The 18383-nt window shown below is 37.4% G+C and overlaps 1 protein-coding gene and 1 long non-coding RNA gene across 2 annotated transcripts; one reads left to right on the top strand and one right to left on the bottom strand.

Annotated features, from left to right (window-relative positions):
• Window positions 1-4336: 4336 nt before the first annotated feature.
• On the bottom strand, window positions 4337-9673 carry LOC124167169. The gene is made up of 3 exons (XR_006866624.1): window positions 9461-9673; window positions 9178-9369; window positions 4337-4479 (listed from the first exon to the last, which is right to left on the bottom strand). It is a non-coding gene; the product is annotated as an uncharacterized LOC124167169 (long non-coding RNA).
• Window positions 9674-9683: 10 nt separating this feature from the next.
• LOC124167168 lies at window positions 9684-13528 on the top strand. Its single transcript, XM_046544984.1, has 5 exons — window positions 9684-9997; window positions 10139-10352; window positions 10497-10553; window positions 10894-10956; window positions 12823-13528. The coding sequence occupies exons 1-5, from the start codon at window positions 9812-9814 to the stop codon at window positions 13074-13076; spliced, it is 774 nt and encodes a 257-aa protein (XP_046400940.1). The 5' UTR covers window positions 9684-9811; the 3' UTR covers window positions 13077-13528.
• Window positions 13529-18383: the final 4855 nt, after the last annotated feature.

The following is an 18383-nucleotide window of genomic DNA, read 5'->3' as shown; positions in this document are numbered from 1 at the left end:
AGTGGATAGATGGCTCGGCTGAGATGGGTGATTTCTGCAAAATCATACAGCTTGTACTTAGTTTTTGGTAATGTTTCCTATGAGATCATTAGTTATCATCGTTGTTTTCTGTAATAATTCTGATTTTGAATATTTGTACTTCTAATACATATTGATTGAAAATTACTCGTGATTTTGAGACAATTGTTTCTTTGAGTACTGATTATTCTTGTTTGTGGAGTCTTTCCCTCAACCAGCTAGTGACAGACGATCGGAGTTCCCTGTGTCTGTGGCTTACGTTCATAATCTCGAAGATTTAAAGACGTAACGCCACACTCCGCTGCCGTCATTGTCCATGCCTGACTTCTGTATTGGAGCACACTCCAAATGTAGGTTCTTATAAATTGTTTCTTTACTTCCATATTTAAGTTTCCCGCTGTGAGCAGATCTTTCTTTTGGTGGAATGCTCTCTTCACCTGGGCTATTCTGCTGATAATTTCTTTCTTGCTTCTTCCGTCACAAGTTATCTTGCTTCCCAAATAACCGAATTCATTCACTTCCATCAGTTTTTGCTTCCCTATTTTAATGTTAGTCTTGACTTCTTCTCTTGACCACTTGATATAGGCTCTTATAAGACCTCATTGGCCACCCCCTGTTCTCAAGTAGTGGTAATGAACCAAATATTGTGGTGAATCCATTGTACTTACTCATATACAAAAGTTCTTTTTGATATCTAAGGTGATTTTTTTATAATTACAACAGCCCTTTATTGAAACATGCATTCTTTTCACTGATTTTCAATGTGCCAATTGTTTCATTGTCAATGTGTGAATTGCACCAGCCCAGTGAGAAATGGGTGGTGGAATCCACGTGGAACCCACGAGGAAATTAGGTGGAAATGTAACGTGGATACCACGTGTTTTTGGTCGTGGAATCAACGTGGAACCCACGTGGAAATTTGGTGGAAAAATTAAAACAGCAGTAGGTGCTGCCCTGAAACATTCTTATACATTACCATGGCAATGCATAAGAATGTATAAAAATTTGAAACAGGTTTATACAATTTTTTCATTGGGGATACCATCATTTTCTGCTCAACCATCAGGCTGTCAGTTGAAAAATAAACATATCTAATACAGAAATATTACATTCATGTCATTTATCCTGAATTTTCCCTGTGGGTCCAGTTTGAATATGATTATCTAGAAAATATCTTCTCAAGACATCTTGTAGATATCAGAAAAGGGAACATTCACCCAGTGAGAAATGGGTGGTGGAATCCACATGGAACCCACGTGGAATCCACGTTGAGTGGTGGATATTTGGTGGTGGTGGATATTGAGTGGTTGGACCCACGTGGAATCCACGTTGATTTCAAGTGGATTTGTGGTGATTATCATAAAATGTTAAACAGAATTTCTAATTTGTGGAACTTAACTCTCTGGTGACATTGCGTCATTTATCATCCTGAAACCACGCTAGTTATGTGAAAATGTATCGCACATTCTATTTTTATATAATTCGTGGAAAGGCAGCCATGAGAGCACATGAAAAATCGTAGACACATATATAGAAGGTTTAGATATAGAGTGGTTGAGGTTTTAATGGTTTTAGGACAGCACCTACTGCTGTTTTAATTTTTCCACCAAATTTCCACGTGGGTTCCACGTTGATTCCACGACCAAAAACACGTGGTATCCACGTTACATTTCCACGTGGGTTCCACGTGGATTCCACCACCCATTTCTCACTGGGCAGAAGCCTACAAAATGTCTGGAAGCTATTACAAAATATTTTATGGATATTTTATGCTATGATGATCCTTTATCTCATCTATGAAATATTGTTGATTTAAAAATTTATGAGATGAACCAAAGCATTGCAATGCACATTTTCTTTCATCATGGAGAACTATCTGCACATGGTTAGGGAAGAATTTAAATTTATGCTTATTCAGTGGTGGCATTTTGTTTGGAATTGTATAAGGAAGGACATTAGCTGCTGGGTATTCGATTTAGATATAGAGTGGTTGAGGTTTTAATGGTTTCAGGACAGCACCTACTGCTGTTTTAATTTTTCCACCAAATTTCCACGTGGGTTCCACGTTGATTCCACGACCAAAAACACGTGGTATCCACGTTACATTTCCACCTAATTTCCACCATAATTTCCACGTGGATTCCACCACCCATTTCTCACTGGGAGAGTGTGCATCAGAAAATCATACATTGCATTAAGTAGGGTACATATTTTGTTCACATAAAGCCGAAAATTAAATTCATCGTTTGTTGTTGGTAGTTATTATGAAATGTTACAACAAATGTATATCGAAAGATAGTGTGCCAGAGGAATGACACCCCTTGAGGTCCCCGCTCAGCAGATGTACCATGGGTAATCACCATAAGGTAACGCATTTTGGTTGTTCAGAGCTGCCTGGCTTCACTTTATCATATGGATCTTCCTGTCATTATTAATATATCTATCTATTCGTTACCTTTCCTACAATTCTGTTCTTTAGTTCTTCCTATTGTTTGCCATTTTTTCCACCCAACAGCATTCCTACAACTACTTCAACTAGTACACCAACAAAACCCCAATGTAGTTTTTTCATTTTTCTGCACTTTCTCTTCCACCAGCTATACTGTACCCTAGAATTGTTTCTCGATGGAAGTTACTGCAAATGCATGGGAACTGCATGAGAATTTAGCTGGGGGTGCCTTGGGATCACACCATGACTACCCACATTCTGGGAGGTTCCTTAACTTCAATAGAGAGAATTGATAGTTTAAGGTGAAACTTTGTGAAAGCAATAGGGAGAGTTTCAATGGGGAGTGTTTCTGCAATGGATAATTTTCTCTATATAACCTTCTCAAAAGCTAAATTGAGCCTGTTTTCTGATGACATTTTTTAATAATACTGATTTTTTTTTAATTTTCCTATTTGTCAAATTTTTCCTAGGAGCCACAAACCCTTAGGGGAAGGATGAACAAGTTCCAACAAGACAAAATTACAAACATGACAAAACTTCTCCACCATCTCAGTTCTGGGACCAGCTCTACTAGTCTCCTTATATATGATGTTGCACAAGTCAGGGTCAGGACCATCAGTGAACTCCTACACTGACAACCTTCAAAATTTAAGTGCCTATCCCCCTGTCTGTTACATATTAACATTTTCCTAGAAAGAGTACCACACAGTGCTTCTGCTAAAATTCCTCCAGTTATCCATGTCTGTCTGGGAAACCATTATCCCATGCTCGCACAACCCACAGCCAGACTCATGAACTACCATAGATTATTGTGACTTGGATGACTCAATATGCCCCTGCTAATCCTCTCTTTCTTCTCCAATACCACTACCCTCCTTAGCTCCTCGTTTCCTCGCCCACTTTACCCCCTCCCTCCCCTCGCTGGTCAGATACCTATCCACACAGGGAAAACCCTCCTCCCTAACCAAGGCTTCTCCCCCTCCATTCCCCGCTAACCCTCATCCACCAATCCACTCCCTTCTGATAGATGTCCTTACTTTCGCATTCAAGTATGTATAAATATAAGATGCATGTATGTAACATCAGTCACCTGAAGATGCAAGTAACTACATTACAAAACCCAGGTCGTGCTCATTTAAATATACAAGCGAACCTTACAAAGTTTTATTCCCAATATGGAGAGGGGGGGATCGGGTTGGTGTGGTGGCTAGAGTGTTGGCTTCCCACCTGGCGGGCTCAGGTTCAAATCCTGGCAGTGGCAGAGAAATTTCAAAGACTGCCCGATCCCTGCTTGAGTGTTTTGTGGAGGACATTTCAAACGCAACACTCCGTCCATCAAATGGGACATTAAGCCATGGTCCCCTTGGCGCCTTTCGTTAAGAGCAGGCTAATGCCGATGCCAGGTTTCTCTCCACCCTTCCTTCCTTACCCTTCCCTCATGGCGCAAATGACCTAAGCTGTCGGTCGCCTCCTCCAAATACCAAACCATAATATGGAGAGGATTCATAGAATCAAGCCTGAAGTTATCAGTCATATGACTAAATGTATGCTACTGACACTGTGATGCTGATGAAATTGAGGCGATGAAGTCGGAGGTTGGAAATATGGTTGAATCAACCATAGTAGACCCTCGCTTTCAGGGGCGCAGCCAGGAATTATGGCTGGGGGGGTTTAGGTGCAACTAATACCGGGGTGTGTGGTGGTATGGAATATCCACCAGGATAAGCGGTAGGTGCGAGATTAATAAATTGTGGAATTTTAAAATAAACAATTCAAAATGGTGAGTTTTACAGCTTTCTGAGGGATATTTTATTAATCCTTACACTAATATATCTGTAATATCAATCCTATTAAGTAAAATGAATTAAATTTAAATATTTCTCTGAGCTCTGGGGGGGGGGTTTAACCCCTAAAACCCCCCCTTGCTGCGCCACTGCTCGCTCTATTGTATTATTCGGCACTGGAGGGCTTACCGTACAGAAAATTCCATCTTTGCAGAATCACCATTATTTCTGGAATAAAAGAAAGTTTGAAGATCATCAGAACATGTTTAGGGAATCATCGCTACAGCAAATTTTGCTGCCTTCTCAAGGGCAGATACAGGATTTTTTTCAGGGGGAGGGATTTTTTTCTGAGGGAAGTTCAAGGCAAACGATCTTTTCATATTTAGGATAAAAAACTGCATGCAACAATTACTGTAAGAAATATACCCCATATTATAATATCAAAGCTATTGAAAAGTGAATATTTATAACTTTAACATTAAAATATAAAATTTATTAATATTTGTATTAAAAATCTCATATATTTTTAAGCATCTGGGGCGGCACGTGCCTCCTCCCTACATCCACCTATGTGCCTAGTTAAAAATGCAAGGTTTTAAGCATATAAAGCATAGGATTTCATAAAATTTTGCATATTATGCGTGTGGAAACAAAATTTGAAAATGTCAAAAGCATGTGTTAAATCAGCCCAGATCATACACTGAGTTCATGGTTAGTAAAACCCATTGTAATGCAGGGGTCTGCTGTACTTGACTTCTTATTATTTTGAGTAAGTCCATCATTTCCTCATTGAAGAGGTTAATGGAGATGATATCTAAACAAACTCTACTATTGAAATATTTATATAGAGTGGACCAGACTTACTACAGATGCCTGCTAATGGAGAGTAATGGCAGTAGTCCAAGTTGTAGGCGGGTGAAAGAAGTCTCGCACATGTTTTTTATTGATTAATGCCTCATAGGACTTTATGGTTTTTTTTACTGGCTATTCATTGTCTCTGCTGGGACTCACTCTTCACTTCATTGCCTTCTTAATATGTATGGCTTAGAATTTATAAATATTACTAATTTCTTGAGCACATTGGATTTGAAGCCAATTGGGAGTCTATCACCCTTTATTACTGATGATTTGAAGCAGTGTAGAAATGTCATATTTGTAATAACAGTGGTATTAAAAAAGTCATCTGTGTTTTTCAAGTAGGGGATACTCCTCCTCTGGATTTTGCTGTGAGTACCAACTATGCTTGCATTCCCTGATGAAACCTCTTTAGTTAATGATACATATCAACATAATTTGCCATTATATCTGCATCCTTGAGTTCAAGGAGGCAGAGAGTCACATTTTCCCAGACCCTCAATTAGTTGACACGCACTGCTCTTCAATAAATAATTAGGGAAACATGAGGTAGGAAATATGTAGAAGTGATTTGGTACTGGAATGCAGCATTAGGTGAGGAGAGAGTTGTAAACGCAACCAGCGAATATGGTTTAGAAAAAGGAAATGACAACTGTTGAAGCCAAGAGAATTTTCCAGCAGATTTTATCTATCCAGTGTAAATTGATACAGACATCTCTTCTATTTGTACATACTCACATTATAGTCCAGCAAATTCTGGGAGATATCAGAGAGATTACACCAACGTGACAAAGAGCTCTAAGAAAAACTTAACACAATTTTCCAGCAGTAGATGACTCAGGATATATTTTATTAAAAAGAAGCATAATAACGATCGAATGATGAAAAAGTGGAATTGGTTTGAAAAGAAATGGTTTGAAAGAAGGGAATGCCAGGAACTAGTCGAAAATAGTAGGGACATGGAGATTGTGGAGGAAGGGTGGAAAAAGAAATACTAATAAAAGTGAAAAAGAAGCAGATTGGATATAATATCTAGAAAATATCTTCTAGACATTTTGTAGATATCTGAATGTCCGCTTTTCTGATATCTACAAGATATCTTGAGAAGATATTTTCTACACATTCATATTGTGACATATTGATTTGTTTTTTATGTTTTCCTGACGGGTCCTATATATGTATATTCATATCTTTTCTGTGACCAATAAAATATTATTATTATTATTATTATTCAAATTGGACCCAATAGGAAAATTCAGGATAAAAGACTTGATTATAATGTTTTGGTATAACAAGAGTTTATTTTTCAACTGACAGCATGCTGGTGGAGCATGTGATGGTTTAGTGTCTTCAACTGGAGATTCTTCCTATTATTGGAACCTCTCTGGCTTTCGCTTCTTCCTAATCGGGGCTCCCTCCTCTAATTACAAATTTGAAGTTTCCAAAGCATCTTAGAATTTCCTTTTAGCTTTCTCAAAGAAGTCTGCAACATAATCAATGAATGTTTATTCAGTGTCATGCAATATAGGTCTTGAAGAATTTTTAATGCAAGTTTTTGCCAACATATATGTATTTAAACTCCTTCATCAGGGCTATGAATGAATATGTTTACATAACTTTGATACATGAAAGGTTATATAGCAATATATTTGTTACCATATTAAAAACAATTAGTCGTAAATTAATTAAAAAGGAAATTCTTGAACAGGGTGGTTTCCTATTATTTTTTTATTGCCTAAATCGAAAGATTATTACTCCTGGAGTACGTATTTCTCGCTTTTAGATTTTTAATGACGATGTCTATTTTTCGCAATTAAATAAAAAGTGAAAATTTTCAAGCGCGCGAAAACGCGTAAGTATGAATGCCGGGAAATCTCTCCGTGTGACGTATTTCTGGTTCCCGCTGCCGCCCTGTGAGGTGACCTTGAGGGAGGCTTTTGCGCTGATACGACGCAGGCTGCTATCGGGTAGCTGAGTACCCTGCTGGCTGGTAGTGCTAGGCTTAAATAAGGACCCAGTGAGAAATGGGTGGTGGTATCCACGTGGAACCCACGTGGAAATGTAACGTGGATACCACGTGGAAATGTAACGTGGATACCACGTGTTTTTGGTCGTGGAATCAACGTGGAACCCACGTGGAAATTTGGTGGAAAAATTAAAACAGCAGTAGGTGCTGTCCTAAAACCATTAAAACCTCAACCACTCTATATCTAAACCTTCTATGTATGTGTCTACGATTTTTCATGTGCTCTCATGGCTGCCTTTCCACGAATTATATAAAAATAGAATGTGCGATACATTTTCACATAACTAGCGTGGTTTCAGGATGATAAATGACGCAATGTCACCAGAGAGTTAAGTTCCACAAATTAGAAATTCTGTTTAACATTTTATGCTAATCACCACAAATCCACTTGAAATCAATGTGGATTCCACGTGGGTCCAACCACTCAATATCCACCACCACCATATATCCACGAGTCAACGTGGATTCCACGTGGGTTCCATGTGGATTCCACCACCCATTTCTCACTGGGGATTATTAATACCTTATCAAATGAAGAAAACTTTCCGACCTTAGCCAGTTTTAATAAGTGCACTCATGATTATTAAGACATGTTTCCCTGAGCTCTGCGCCTCATGCATGCATTGGTAACCTCAGGCGATGTATAACTCCTATCTTCTCGTATAGAAACTAGGTCCCTGTGACGTCACGTGGAGTGGCATAGCATGGGCGCCAATCTGGCCCTTTTCAAATGAGGATAAAAATGGACCATTGCCATTCGTCTAAACCGGTATTTCTAAAACCAAATAATTTGTATATTATGAATACACTAATGGTGGGTAACGAATCACAGTCAATGCCTTTCGTTTTCTTTGATGAAGGAAACTACCCTATTTTGACATACCTTTTATTCCATTGAATTGGATTTGTTTATTGATGGTAAGTAAACTGAGACAGTTCATAGTTAACTTTCAATTTTGATTAAATGAGTAATAATAAATTTTGCTTAAATTGTCGATGCCTGCTCTTTTATCACAAATATTATTGATTTTTGCAATATGTGCCATCTGGACATAATATTTTTGTTAAATTACTTCCTGTATCCAAAATTACAATATTTTTGAAGGCTGATACTTTCATAGAATAGACATATTCTAGGCATTTAAAGTAGATATTTAAAACACAAGCTATGGTAACTTTAGATCGCTTTTGAAAACATTAGCCAGAAGAGTTTCCTTTGCTTTTTAAGTGCACATGTGTACAATGACTTTATCTATCCACCAAAAAGCATAGTAGTTACACTTTTTATCAAGATTCAGGTGTTTTTTTTTGACTAATTTCAATGAAGGAATACAATAAGAATCTCCGCTCAAAAAAAGACATTTTCTATACTGTAACCCCTCGTGCCGGGGCACATTCGGGGAAAGGGGAATTGGAGGGCAAAAGGGGAGGGCAGAGGTGTAGCGGGGATATCCCATGCACCTCGGGCGCGGGGATGGGGTTTGGGAAAGGGAAGGAGGGGAAAATTTAGGGGTGACGAGACCTGAGATAGTAGCGTTCGGATAAAGAAAGCCGTTCGACTGCGTAGTTCACTCAACATAAATTTAATAAGTTTTAAATATGATCATTTACAAATACAAGCAAGTCGATAACAAAAGGAACAATTAACTTCTTTTCCTTGGATTTCAATGAAAGATAACGCATAATTCACTAGGCTGCAGCCTCTCAAATATCCACAACAGAAAAATTTAAGTCCTTAACCAAGACCAAAAAAAAAATCACGTTACACGTTTTTCACATTCATAACCCATACGAAAACCACAAGAAAAGGGACCAAAAAAAAAAAGAAACAAAAAAGAAAAGGGGGGGGGGATTGGAAATATAAAACAACAAAATAAATGTTGCACTGAAGTTCACACTGTAATAGGGGGTAGTACTGTCATCTTCTCTACTTGTGCGAGTGAACTTTATAAACCTTTTTAGTGAATTCTCTTCGTGACTTGGTGGGGTGGGACTTTTCTTCTGTTCTTTGGGGGGGGGGGGGGAGACGTGGCTTTTTCTCTTACAATTTGTTGAATTTTCGGGGCTCTCGATCTGTTGATGGTGGCGATTCCGTTCCGCGGTGTAGGCTGCCCTGCACCCTCTCCGGCAGGTTCACGGGTGGGAGATGACCTCTTGGCAACAGTTGGGCGATCCTTTCCTTGGTACCAACGAGAGGGAACCACGTTCTTCTTCTTCTTGACCGTCTGTTTGGCACACTTAAGGAGGGTAGGGGAGAGAATTTCACATTATTGTGGGCAAGAAAATGGGGAAACATCAAATGGGGACCCAATGATTCATATCACACACTCAAAACCCTCTTAGGGCCGTATTCATAGTCGCGTCTTGATTGTTTACTTGAGACCGTCTTCATGAAGACCGCCTTATTGGTCAAGGCGAGCTTATTTGGTTGCCGCTTTCATAGTCAACAAATAAGCTCGCCTTGACGAAGCTGGTCTTGATCAAGCTCGCCTTATTTGAAACAAGACGAGCTTCGTCAAGCAAATGCTCAAGCAAATGCTTATTGAAAACGACCAATCACCGACGTCGTTACATTTGTTTACTTGACAACCAGCGCCATAACACAAAGCGGTGAAAGAGTATTATGATCGTTGGCGGTTATTTCGAGTAGAGCGAAGTGAAGTTCACGGAAGTTTAATTATGGCATCCACATCGACCAAATACAGGCACTATACTGTTCTGGAAAGAAAAGTATTCCTGGACATTCTAGGAAAAAACAAAAAAATAGAGGACAAAAAAGGAGATGGAGCGACACTTCGCGAAAAAGAAGATGCTTGGAGAAAAATAACTCAGATGTACAACACGTCGAGTGTCATTACGCAGGAGGTACGGTAACATTTTATAATTCTACGGTATGGAATATATTTGTGATAATTGGTTTTGCCGGTAAACTGTGAGTGCACGAAAAAGTCATGACTTTCATTGGCCTTCAGAGCAGTAATAAATTAAGTTATCATTATGTTGCAGCGAACGGTAGCTCAACTTAAGAAATGGTGGTCTAACATCAAGCAGCATCAGAGGAGTGCATTAACCACCGAAAAACAAAATAAAATGAAAACTGGGGGAGGCAGGCCTCCTAAATCCCCTGAAATTGACCCGGAAGTTCATTGTATTGTGCCCGATTTAATGGCAACAGCCCCTACAATATTCACCTCCAACATGGCTCCAGAAGAAATCGCAGGTAAATGTTTTAGTGTTGTATAATTAGATAAAAAGAGATAAATGAAATTTTTATTTTTTAATTAACTTTTTATTTGTTTCGGTAAAATTTTCAACATGAAAGTCACCTAAAAATACTTTTAACCTGACTTTTTTAATTTGATAGAAAAAGCAGACTTCGTAGCAGACGATGTTGGTGAAGGTGATGAGGCAATATCCACAGGTGAGATACATGCTTACAATAGAAAGGTCTCAGTGATGGATATAGATGCCATTTATTCATACTTACATTTTTACTTTTATTCGTAACCATATTTTATGATACCTCAAATAAGTAAATTGAAATTTATATCCTTTTATAGTGTCATATTTCTCCTATTGCTAATGCAAACAAGGCTAGAATCAATGGACTATCATGTACCTACCATTATCAAGTATTTTTTTGAACTAGAAAATTTAAAACGAGATAAACAAGCAACTAAATCAGTCTTCTTTGAAGACAAAGAAATAAAGTTAGGTTAAGTAATCAGTGTCATAATTTATTTACTTTTTTATAATTGCAGACATGAATGAGATGGTGGTGGAGATACTGGACACCCACTCGGGTGACACATCATCAGATCAAGGTGGGTGGATTAATTCTAATATATGTGAACATATATTTTAATTACAAATTACTTCTGATCAAAATTTTTGCAGCTGCACAAATTAGACATATTTTTGGGACAATGAGTAAGCAAATATGAAATTACATAATGAATAAGAGAGTATATATTATCATTTATGGATAAATACTTAATTTTATGGAAGCTAGAGTGGTTATTTATGATAACTATGCCTTATTCAAAACCTAAGCCATTCAGCGGAACACTCACATATAGGGACTATCCTTTAATTTTTTTATAATTTTAGCCTATGACTCCCTGACTGTAGCATTTATTGCCCTAAAAATCACGAGTTGTTTCCAGTGAAGAGATGACTTTGATTAGATTTGTACATATCAGAGATAGAATTATAAAAAATGAGCTATGAACTTGTAATACATGACCTTTAGGCTGGTGCAGTCAGTATTGAGGTTGGTGTCCATTAGCTCCTACTCACTGGCCTAAACTACTAACTCAATAAACAAACTAATACACAATATTTCACTAAGTTACACTCAAACATTATCTGTTAATCAATCCAAATTTAGGAATGCTTTAGTTGATGATTATTTAATGATCCATCAACATATTTTAATTGCTAGAAAATATAAATGAATTGAATAAATTAAATCTTTTAAGGCACTATGTTTTTCCCACAAAAAAAATGGAAATTTGATCAATAAATGCTTGTCGCATAGCAAAACCGTCTTCTGGCAGTCAGTTAGATGGTTCATTGGAACCACTTCATCTTTAACATGATCATCTTCTACAAGATCATTGTGCAATATTAGGCTCAAATTGTTCAGCGCAGTGGAGGCCACAATGACACTTTCTGAGCAAACAAGTTTTGTGGATCAAGGATGTTGAACTCCTTTTCCTAATGCCTAACATCCTTTCCACAATTAATCTAGTTCTTGTATGAATTTCTGTGCACCTATACATTTAATGAAGCCAATTTAGAATATGGACATCAGAATTAGTGTAAGGTGTATAAATATTGGTTTTTAATAGTGAAATTAATAATACAATCTATAATTGGTTTATAATCAATAGAGCCTTACTATGTCTCATTTTGAAAGTATCCAGGCCATTTTCAGAGGATCTATTAATAACTGTAGTCCAAAATAAAAGCATTTAGACTGTACAGGGAGGCCAAAGACAATTTAATTTTTTTAGATTGAACAAAATAAATATACATTTGCAAATACGTTGCAGGCTTGACAGTGATTGCCAATACGATTCAAAATAACATTCTATTCCATTTACATTAAATATGAGATTTTGAAGTGATATGAAGCTATATTAGTTTCTTGTATGTACTCAACTATGTACCTATTATCTTCAGGCATTCCAATTTAAGTGCAACAGACTATCCGAGGTGGTTCCAATGTGACCCCCATATTAGGCCATTTTTGGATTATATTACCTATGTGATTTCACAAACAAACCCCAGAACTTCTCAAACAGCCTCATGTTGTCAATAAAAATATTGAGGTTTAAGGAATGCATCTTCTAAATTTTTCTATTTAATTAAGTCCTTTGTAAGGCAGCAAATAAATACAATTAGAATCTGTATGATTAGATTAACTGATCAGAATGAATGAAACATAAAATATTTAACGGCCTCAGATATCTATAATAAAATTAATGGATACCTTACTTTTACAAAATCTTAGGCAATTAAATCACAGATTTTCACAATTAATAAATAATCTTTTTCAGTAATTTATATCCTGATTTCAGAGCCCACAATGAGCTTTAAATTAAATTACCTAATCAGTCTTACATTTTATAATTCTAATTATGACACTGAGTAAATTTTCCTAACGATTAATGAAATTATTTCAGCTCCTGCATCATCAACAATTGAGGGAAAGGAAAAAGGCTACCCTAAAACAGAGTTAGCATTAAAAAGGGAGCGCTATCGAAGACTGATGAAGTATGATGCAGAGTTGGCTATGGTGCGTCTGAAGACGGAAAAGGAATTGGGTTGCATACAAATAAGGCATGCAAATATCATGAATGAATTACAGGTGAGGGCTGCAACTGCAAAAGCAGAATTGGAGGAACTCCTCCTTCAAAAAGAAAAAAATAAAGTTTGACTCATTAATTGCTTCGTTCATTATACCAGATTATTTACTATGTTATGGCTTTCACTGATTGTATTATTGTTTTTGTGTTCCATTGATTTTAATATTGTTTTCTGTGTTCCATTGATTGTAATATTGTTTTATGTGTTGCATTGTGCAAAAGTATTTGTGTTACAATGTTTTAAAAAATGCAATAAGGTAAAAATATATTACGATGCCAAAAATTTCAAGAATATCATTTCATTTTCATTAAGATCTCCTTTTCTGACAACTTTGCAGGAATAAATGCTTAAATGGGAGCCTGACATCATTCTAAAACATTTCCTGGAAATCAGTTTGGGTTTTAATAGCATTGCATTACATTCAAAGAGCAAAAGTCCTTTAACACTTAGGTTCTCCACCTGTCTGTTATGACCAATTGGGATGTGGACTGACCCTTCCACAAGAGTTTTCAGAAACCATTGCAAAAAATATTTAAAATTATAATGAAGAAGTAGCAATCAATATAATTTTATACTTCTTATACTTGGTGGTAATGGCAGCAAGAAAAGTATCATAATATCATATGATATAGCTATATAGCCCATGGTAGGTTGAGAACCTCAGCCCTACAGGACTTTTATCTAACAATTGTTGATTCTATGATGAAACTAGAGTGGCAAATACTCAACATTAACTAAAGAATATACTTTGAGGAAGTAGGGTCTCTAATGTGATAAATGAGTCAAGAACAATTGTCTTATGTTCACTTAAAACTTCAAATTAATTGATTACCACTCACATTTATGCTATAGTAATTCGAATACCACAGGCAGTACTTACTCTTGTGTTTCTCTGATTTTAGAGTCATGATTAATATTGAAAGCATGCATTTCAAAATGGGCATTTAAGTGATTGTTAGTGTAAAGAATACATATATTAGCATGGCAACTTTTGCTAAATCAAAGACCCCATGCTGGTAGCATGACCTGAAGATAATAATAATTAAGAGATTATGCCACTGGCTCAAATATGTACAGTAGCTGTGCCTCCGTCTCTGGGTTGGAAAATTGAGTAAGCATAGGCAGGGATCACTTGGTTATCGTAACTTACTCTACTACTTATACTCAAAAGATGTAATACACTAGAAACTCTCATCTGCTCTCTCAAATCAGACATCAACACAAATTAAACTTATATTTAACGCTATGGCCAATATCAAGCCGCAGCTTAATTTGTTATTAGAACAGCATTTTTTTAAATTTTCACATTTATAGAGCACAAGACATTTCACCACAATACTACTAAAATATCAGTACATACTTCTACACTGCCATAACAGTCCCATCAAAAACTGTTACACGATACTCTTCGAAGCAGCGGCTACTTACTTTAATTCAAAGATCCACAAAATACACGTTGGCACGAACAGACATGAATTCCCCTAATTCGAGAAGTTAGAAATAACTGAAAGAACAGCAATTACACAGTGCAACTAAAGGATATATTTCTTTTCCAAAGACACAAAAAAATTTATAACTGATTGAGAAGAATTCCAGAACACTGACTTTGTTTACATTGGGTAAACGAGGAGAATATTTCTGTCATGAATAATCAGATACGCAAAATGACAAGGTTAATATTGTGTAAAACAATTAAAATGGAAAAATTTATGTCACCAAAGATGTGCACAGTAGCACAATCACGAACTGTAGGTAATGGTATGTTACTCGCACTTTCAGACATCACTTTATCTATCAAATTTTCTACTCAAACACGTAATCCACGTCAAATAAGACTCACTGATATTCGAAATGTAATTACTGAAGCATATAAGGCGAGGTATCCTCTCCTTGCATTGAAAAACAATGTTTTACACACACTTTACTGATTGTCCACTTCCCATTTTGTGACAGCAATAAAGTAACTCAAGTCGTCAGGGAAGTTGGCACAGATTACATTAGAATTTACGGCATAACCCGCAGGATACGAATCAGCCACAATTATACGTCCTTAAACCTTCTTTTTAGGAATATATTTACCAATCCTTTCCAATACCTTCCAGCCTAATCTATTCTTCGAAACACTTCACAACTCGCCGAATTTCGAAGCAATATACTAATAATTTCCATAATTAGCAATAAAATTCACGTAATAACATAAGAAAACTGTAATTTGTCCGGATGCCAGCGGGTAACGTAACACAAACTTGAATGAGCATTTGCTCAAGACGGGGTCGACGTCGACTTGACGAAGGCGATCTTATTCGTTGTCTTATTTGATCGTAGCCTACGTTATATACAAGGCCGTCCAACGTCGGGAAAAAGCTGGGACAGCGCAAGTAGTTGAGTCTTCGGCCGGTAGAGGCGCTCTTTTGAGAACATGAATTACATGAGATCTTACGGGAAATAGCAACGGAACTGATGAAATTACGTTATTTTTATCTTAAGAGAGGCTCTAAATTCTTTCTAATACTTGTAAATCTACATAATACTCAGCAAGACACCTTTAGGGTGTTTGGCAGGGGAAAATAATGAAGTATGAGAAAAAGCGAGGATATTTATTTTAACGAGGTCTCGAGAAAATTAGTCCTAAGGCGATTGATTTTGGACCCTATTGCAAAACATTTTTCGATGGAAATGATTACTCACTAACCAAAACTTATCAAATATACAAGAATTGCCATGAGAAAAAAATCTCCTGAACCGGGAATCGAACTGCGGTCATACCGCCATGCGCGTCTTTAGGGCAGGATTGAGACTCTTTATAACCGGTCATGAAGGGGCCAGAACTAGGACTTTTGTCATGGGGTGCAACGATCAGTTTGCCACTATCCCTGCCGTGATCCCTTTCTCTCTTCCACCCCTAAAATATAATACCTCTGTAATCCATTTTTTTATGGTGCGTTAGTTGAAATTACTCGCCGTATGTTTGCTGTGAAGAACTTTTATTAATATTAGTTTAAAATGATTTTTAATTATTTTGGATAACTAATTTAATTATGAAAGTTAAATAAACTTTGTAATAAATGTTTCAAAATTTTCTGCTCCCCTCTCTGAAATCTTCGCCAGAGGCACACGCCCCCCTGCAATGCCCTAGCTCTAGTCTTGGGTTGCGGCTTCATTGAAGTCCTTTTTTCCCGCGTTGACATCCTTGACGAACCACAAGGGTTTAAAATCTAGCAGTGACGGATATAGATATGCACCAACTAGGTGGGGGGGCCTATCTTCGTGAATTACTATACAACCACGGGAATTTCCCCCTAGGCGAAGAGGGGTTCGGGGATTTTGAAAGTAAGGATTTTCCAGACTCAAAAACTGCTGTTTTAGACTAATTCTTTGATGAAAAAGACACTATATTATGCAGGTGTAGTAGATCGTTTTATAAGTTCCAAAGCGTTAAAATAGGCCCTATATGGGTAAAAATAATTTGTATTTTGACTCGTTATAGTTGGTAAATTTACCGGAAAATTTAGCTATATGCTTTACGTCAAAGTAGTGACATATGAAAATTTCAATTTTTATCTATAGCGTATGTTACGACTCCTAAGCGTCTCCCCTCCCCATAGATCCGCCACTCTCATCTTGTACCATGAGCCTCGGAACAATTGCCATGGGAATCAAAGAAAGTCTGCTCAGTGGCCTGGAAATCCAAGATCACAGCCTCGATTCCCGGTTCAGGGGAATATTTTCTCATGGCAAATTCATGGATATATCACCGCCGTTCACGCAACAGGTTTCGATATACTACATGACGTACCACTATAAAAGGAAAGAAAGCATACCACAAGAAAAGAAAGCAAGGTGTGACATTGTGGGTTAAAAAACCGTTTTTTCTTGTTTTCGGATTTTGTTATGTAAACTGTCGTACCAATTCAGGGGCGGATCCAGGATTTCTTTCTGGGAGGGGCACAAGCAAGGCCGTATCCAGGATTCATGTGGGGGGGCACATGAATACCTCGTCATACAAAACAAACGAAATGATATTGGGACCGTATTAAAAATCTAGCATATTTTAAAGGTACTGGGGGGGCACGTGCCCCTGTGCCCCCCCCCCTGGATCCGCCTATGCGTACCACTCTATGTGTAAGGGGTACTCATTGATTGCGTGAATCGTTCAGGGGCAAAGGGGGTCGAACCGATTCTCACCCAATCTCACGTGGAGGGGAGGGGGGTCCTGGAAAGTATCACGTCATTTTTTTCCGCAAGAAACACCGTAAAATTGTAAGAAAATTGGGTGGAATTGAGCAAAACGTGTTCCTCTATTGAACTAGTTAAATTACATTTTTTGTGGGAATTTTCACAGATGGCCAAAGAGTAAACACCAGTATGTTCGAATTGATGAGTGGAAGAAAGGATTCATTTGCGTTCATTCAGAAGACAGTATTCCATTGCGCGCCTTGTGGCCCCATTTCGGCCTCTATTCCTTGGCTACGATTTTAGTCACACCCTTGAGAACACGAGAAATCAGTTTCTTGACCGTAGACTGACATCTGACGGAGTAGTTGTTTCCAGTGACTACGTCAAGTTACTCTACCGACAGCAGGAAAATAGTGAAAACACGCCAAGAACTTGAATTTCAAAACTGTCTACCTCTCTGCGATAGAGTAAATGAAACTGAGGATGGCAAATCACTGTTGCTTATCAGGAAACGCAATAGCATTTCTAAGGGCCATGAAACTCCTGCAACGCAACCGGAAGATCTTCTCGAGATATTAAGTAGACCTATTCCAGGTAAGGTTACTGAAAAAGTGTTTGTCGACTGATTAATTATTTGATAGTTAATTAATTATTATTAACAAATTTCCCCAAGTGACCATCGCTTATATATTTGAAATATATATGAGAGAAGCTGCAGTAGCTTTCGTGGCGGGTTACCTAGTCCGAATCGCAGAGGAGAGAACTGAATGTATAGGGTGTCTGGAACCTCTCGCCGCATGTCAAAAAAGTGCTCCCTCACTGTTATTAGTGAACCATTTGAATAGACCATAGATAGATCGTTATCCTAGCAAAAAATTTATATATTTCTCAGTGTAAGCAGTGCGCAAACTTGACAGCAAAATTTTATATTCGGGCAATACTCTTTCTGCAACGCCAGCTACTTGAAGAGCAATTACTGACATTCATTTTACCAAGATTTCTGAAGGAATTTGCTTGTAAGCAATGCACAAACCCGGTATTGCTTCGTGTAAAATTAAAAAAAAATTTTGAGGCCACTTCTGGACAATTATGCTAAAAAGAAAACGGACACTGTAACAGGACCTGCGTTTAGGAAAATATCACTTTGTCGGAAATGCCTATAATTTTGAAAACATTATTCCGTGAAAAATACCAAAAAATA

This window comes from Ischnura elegans, chromosome 10, assembly GCF_921293095.1.
Source record: "Ischnura elegans chromosome 10, ioIscEleg1.1, whole genome shotgun sequence".
NCBI lineage: Eukaryota > Metazoa > Arthropoda > Insecta > Odonata > Coenagrionidae > Ischnura > Ischnura elegans.
The sequence above is the reverse complement of the archived record's forward strand: the minus strand, read 5'-3'. Positions and strand labels throughout refer to the sequence as shown.

Excerpts from the sequence above, each read along its gene's own strand:
- LOC124167168 (XM_046544984.1), top strand. The coding sequence starts at position 9,812 with ATGGCATCCACATCGACCAAATACAGGCACTATACTGTTCTGGAAAGA. Across the intron at positions 9,998-10,138 it reads CGAGTGTCATTACGCAGGAG|CGAACGGTAGCTCAACTTAA; the intron begins GTACGGTAACAT and ends ATTATGTTGCAG. Across the intron at positions 10,554-10,893 it reads TGATGAGGCAATATCCACAG|ACATGAATGAGATGGTGGTG; the intron begins GTGAGATACATG and ends TTATAATTGCAG.